At 40.2% G+C, this 5,326-nt stretch overlaps 1 protein-coding gene across 1 annotated transcript; it reads right to left on the bottom strand.

Annotated features, from left to right (window-relative positions):
* LOC109718534 (probable aspartic protease At2g35615) lies at window positions 1,115-1,975 on the bottom strand. Its single transcript, XM_020244798.1, has one exon. It carries the CDS (start codon window positions 1,973-1,975, stop codon window positions 1,115-1,117), a length of 861 nt encoding a protein of 286 aa, XP_020100387.1.

The raw sequence follows: 5,326 nt of genomic DNA, 5'->3' as shown, positions 1-5,326 counted from the left end.
CATTTTTTCTTTATTTGGTTTTTTTTTTATAGTGATTGAGCAGGTTCTATTTATTACCGGAGAAGCACAAGCAAGTTCGTGTACAAGCTAGGTTCGAGCACAGTGTGTTGGTCCTCAAAGATACAAACACACAACGGCGATGTCATTTTTCCGAGGCCGAGTATGTCGTAGTCACCGGTGCAGCATGTCAAGTAGTTTGGTTACGGCAGATTCTATGCGACTTGCATCAGAAACAATTGGACTTGACGTTCATCTATTGCGACAACCAAGTGACGATTGCTATGGCAAAGAATCCGGTGCACCATAATTGCACCAAGCATATTGACATTCGTCACCACTTCATTCGAGATCAAGTGGCAAAGGGCAATATCGAGTTGGTTATATTTCCACCCAAAAACCAGCTTGCGGATATTTTCATCAAGGCTCCATTGCCATTAGAGAAATTCATTTTACGCCATGAAGAACTTGGCGTCATAGAATTTGATCTTACGGGGGCAATTAAAGATGAAATCAAATCATTAGCTAGATTTTGTTAAAGATAAAATCAAATCATTAGTTAGATTTTTTTTTTTTTTTTACTATATATGTAGTTATGAAAGCTTGACTTCTAGATTGTTAATCAGTCTGGATTTTAGTTTTGCATCGTTATCCATTTGTTAATTATTCTTCACCTTAATAAAAATATTTATTCTATTTTGAGAGAAATAAAAAAATATTTAGTTTCTATTTTTATTTTTATTTTTATTTTTATTTTGTTGCTCTCTTGCCCGTGCACCGTCATAACAACTTTGGTGGACGACAATGAAACTATGAAACCCATCTCAAAGGGAGATCGATACTTCACAGTGGTTTAATTGAAGTCTGACCCTTTTGATAAAAAACTTACATAAAAAAATGATATGGACACAACATAACAAACGTCTGGATCGATCCAAGTCGTTTTGCTTATTTAACTCCCTAAATATATAGAGGAACATTGAGATTCACTTGAAATTTTTATTTCTAAATCAACTCAGGAATTTAAAAAGCAAACCCACTATATATATTTTTGCGTTCAGATATAGATATTTCAAAATGTCATCTCTCTCTCTCTCTCTTTTCTTCTCTCTCTCACTCAATCTCGAGCGCAATCCTCTTCAGCAAACGTTAGTTTGTGCTTGTTGATGTCGAACACCATCCGATAGTTCTGCTGCAACACGGCTCCGAGCAATGTTTGCGAGCGCTTCTTGATGAAGAGACAAAACTTGCTCGACCCCTCATCGATGTAGAACATGTTTGCCGCCTTTGGGCGGAAAACAGCACCTCTAAAATGAAACCCTATGGTCGGGTAGGCTGCGAACCCCCTCGGCTTCTTGTAACACAACTGCAGCCTCAGCGGTTCCGAACCCTCAACCCTCACAAGACTCTGATACTTTCTGAAGTGTTCCTCTAAAGACTCGACCAGAGTATCGAAGGCCGTGCCGGTCAGGTAGGTGAGCCATGAGCCCGAATCTACAACGCAGCCGCGGGACCAGTCTGGCCCCGGTGCGAAAGTATTCGGCGGCAGATGAAGCAGCCGGCCGTCAATGCTAAGATCCTTTAGGTCGAGAGGGTAATGCAAGGTCGCCGGGTCCGACAGGAGCCGCGTAGTTTGCGCGTTCTTGATTCGCTCGATGTCGCTGCCGAACCGAAGATGGCTTGTCCCGTTGTGATGCGGCGAGACCAGGCAGTACGAGAAGCGGCCCTTCGCCCGGGTTCCCAGCTGCCTTATGAAAGACCTTGGGCCAGTTCCCATGCCAATTATCCCGCCGACGGCCCGGCTTCCTGGGTACATGTCAGGGCTGCTCGAGTACGAGCAGCCGAACACCACACCGTTCACAGTCTCCGAGCCGCCACCCAGGTTCGACGCAAGCGCGAAGTGATCGGCCGCTAGAGCACCCTTCGTGTAGGTATCATCACCGTACCTGAAATAATGAGTTTGAATTTCCACAGACATGTTTAGATACTACATAGCTCACAGAAATTGAAAAATGAAATGATAAATCCTCCTAATTAATATGTTTGGTTCAGAATAAAAAATAAAAACGGAAATTGAAAAACGAAATGATAAATCCTCCTAATATGTTTGGTTCAGAATAATTAACAATCGGAATCCGTACGACTACTTTGTTCTTTCGATATGTAAAATTTTCAATTCTCAAAATAAAATTTAAATTAAGATACAAAATATAAAAATAGTTTAAAATTGAGTTTGCACCTCAAAACATAAAATTCAAATTCAAATTCAAATTCAAACTAAAATTTAAATATCAAAATTTACATCGATCAAAATATTGAAATAATAAGCCAAAATATTAAATGTAATTTTTTTTAAAAATTAAAATTTAAAATTGAGTGGACTACTCAAAATGTAATACTAATTTTTTGATTTGACTCAAATTCAAACTAACAATTAAATTTAAATTTAAATTTAAATTTATAGATCAAATTCAAAATGTTGGATTGAATTTATATTTTAATTTAATACCTAAATCAAAATCTAGAATGAAAACTTAATTTCTAAATTTAAAATTTTATTATAATTTAAAATTAAAGTCAAAAAATTAAATTAAATTTTAAATTAAAAATGCAATATAATTGAGATATTTTTCGCTGGGATTCAATTTCCAATTCTAGGCTAGAATGAAAAAAAAGTGGTAATTGCAGAAATTCCCGTTCATTCGGAAATCGGAATTTGAATAGAACTCTCGAGTTCCAAACATTTACAAATAAATTTGTTTATTCCGATTCCGATTCCAAGATTAAAAAATGGGCGAATCAAACACGCCCTAATTCTTGATTAGCATGTACATTCCAGCGTTCACCTACTTAATTTCAGGCCTAAATTTAGGATCAAACTTTGCTTGAAATTAATTCGAGCCGAACTCGAGAGAGCCTAATTTCGAGTCGAGCTAGATTAAGCCCTAAACGAGTTGTTTGAAATTCTTAACATCATACGATCAATAGTTTATTTTTTATAAAATATTACCTAAAGTTTGATACAAAAATATGTCTAATAGTTCAATATACAAAATAAATACATGAATTACGGTATTATAATATTAAGAAAAACATTTTAGGGGAAGCGAATCTACAATCAAGTGAAAGAGAGCGCGAGAGAGAGTAATTAGAGTAGGGTTTTACCGATTTATTAGTTTTGTAGGCCAGCAAATATGCCCAATAATCTAAACTCATATACATATGATTAAAATGCATAATATATATTATTATATATAATTAAAATATATATTATATTATATATAATTATACAAATATATAAAAGTATTTTTAAGATATATATATATATATATATATATATTAGATACTATTATCATTGAGCTCTTATTTTTTAAAAATACCAAGTTATTGGTGCTTGCAAGTTTTTAGTCTTTGGATTAAGGAATGTGGGGTTAGAATTATATTAGTCCTCTAGGATTGAGTGGTGGGTTTGTTGACTAGTATAATCTAAACGGGTGGAATGATCAAAATAGTAGATCTAACGGCAGAAAACTTAAAAGCACCAAATGCTTGATGCTTTCACTAGTACCAAAGCCCGACTCTCTCTCTCTCTCTCTCTCTCTCTCTCTCTCTCTCTCTCTCTCTCTCTCTCTCTCTCTCTCTCTCTCTCTCTCTCTCTCTCTCTCTCTCTCTCTCTCTCTCTCTCTCTCTCTCTCTCTCTCTCTCTCTCTCTCTCTCTCTCTCTCTCTCTCTCTCTCTCTCTCTCTCTCTCTCTCTCTCTCTCTCTCTCTCTCTCTCTCTCTCTCTCTCTCTCTCTCTCTCTCTCTCTCTCTCTCTCTCTCTCTCTCTCTCTCTCTCTCTCTCTCTCTCTCTCTCTCTCTCTCTCTCTCTCTCTCTCTCTCTCTCTCTCTCTCTCTCTCTCTCTCTCTCTCTCTCTCTCTCTCTCTCTCTCTCTCTCTCTCTCTCTCTCTCTCTCTCTCTCTCTCTCTCTCTCTCTCTCTCTCTCTCTCTCTCTCTCTCTCTCTCTCTCTCTCTCTCTCTCTCTCTCTCTCTCTCTCTCTCTCTCTCTCTCTCTCTCTCTCTCTCTCTCTCTCTCTCTCTCTCTCTCTCTCTCTCTCTCTCTCTCTCTCTCTCTCTCTCTCTCTCTCTCTCTCTCTCTCTCTCTCTCTCTCTCTCTCTCTCTCTCTCTCTCTCTCTCTCTCTCTCTCTCTCTCTCTCTCTCTCTCTCTCTCTCTCTCTCTCTCTCTCTCTCTCTCTCTCTCTCTCTCTCTCTCTCTCTCTCTCTCTCTCTCTCTCTCTCTCTCTCTCTCTCTCTCTCTCTCTCTCTCTCTCTCTCTCTCTCTCTCTCTCTCTCTCTCTCTCTCTCTCTCTCTCTCTCTCTCTCTCTCTCTCTCTCTCTCTCTCTCTCTCTCTCTCTCTCTCTCTCTCTCTCTCTCTCTCTCTCTCTCTCTCTCTCTCTCTCTCTCTCTCTCTCTCTCTCTCTCTCTCTCTCTCTCTCTCTCTCTCTCTCTCTCTCTCTCTCTCTCTCTCTCTCTCTCTCTCTCTCTCTCTCTCTCTCTCTCTCTCTCTCTCTCTCTCTCTCTCTCTCTCTCTCTCTCTCTCTCTCTCTCTCTCTCTCTCTCTCTCTCTCTCTCTCTCTCTCTCTCTCTCTCTCTCTCTCTCTCTCTCTCTCTCTCTCTCTCTCTCTCTCTCTCTCTCTCTCTCTCTCTCTCTCTCTCTCTCTCTCTCTCTCTCTCTCTCTCTCTCTCTCTCTCTCTCTCTCTCTCTCTCTCTCTCTCTCTCTCTCTCTCTCTCTCTCTCTCTCTCTCTCTCTCTCTCTCTCTCTCTCTCTCTCTCTCTCTCTCTCTCTCTCTCTCTCTCTCTCTCTCTCTCTCTCTCTCTCTCTCTCTCTCTCTCTCTCTCTCTCTCTCTCTCTCTCTCTCTCTCTCTCTCTCTCTCTCTCTCTCTCTCTCTCTCTCTCTCTCTCTCTCTCTCTCTCTCTCTCTCTCTCTCTCTCTCTCTCTCTCTCTCTCTCTCTCTCTCTCTCTCTCTCTCTCTCTCTCTCTCTCTCTCTCTCTCTCTCTCTCTCTCTCTCTCTCTCTCTCTCTCTCTCTCTCTCTCTCTCTCTCTCTCTCTCTCTCTCTCTCTCTCTCTCTCTCTCTCTCTCTCTCTCTCTCTCTCTCTCTCTCTCTCTCTCTCTCTCTCTCTCTCTCTCTCTCTCTCTCTCTCTCTCTCTCTCTCTCTCTCTCTCTCTCTCTCTCTCTCTCTCTCTCTCTCTCTCTCTCTCTCTCTCTCTCTCTCTCTCTCTCTCTCTCTCTCTCTCTCTCTCTCTCTCTCTCTCTCTCTCTCTCTCTCTCTCTCTCTCTCTCTC

This window comes from Ananas comosus, linkage group 12 (genome assembly GCF_001540865.1).
Source record: "Ananas comosus cultivar F153 linkage group 12, ASM154086v1, whole genome shotgun sequence".
Lineage (NCBI taxonomy): Eukaryota > Viridiplantae > Streptophyta > Magnoliopsida > Poales > Bromeliaceae > Ananas > Ananas comosus.
This window is presented reverse-complemented; position numbering and strand designations above follow the sequence as displayed.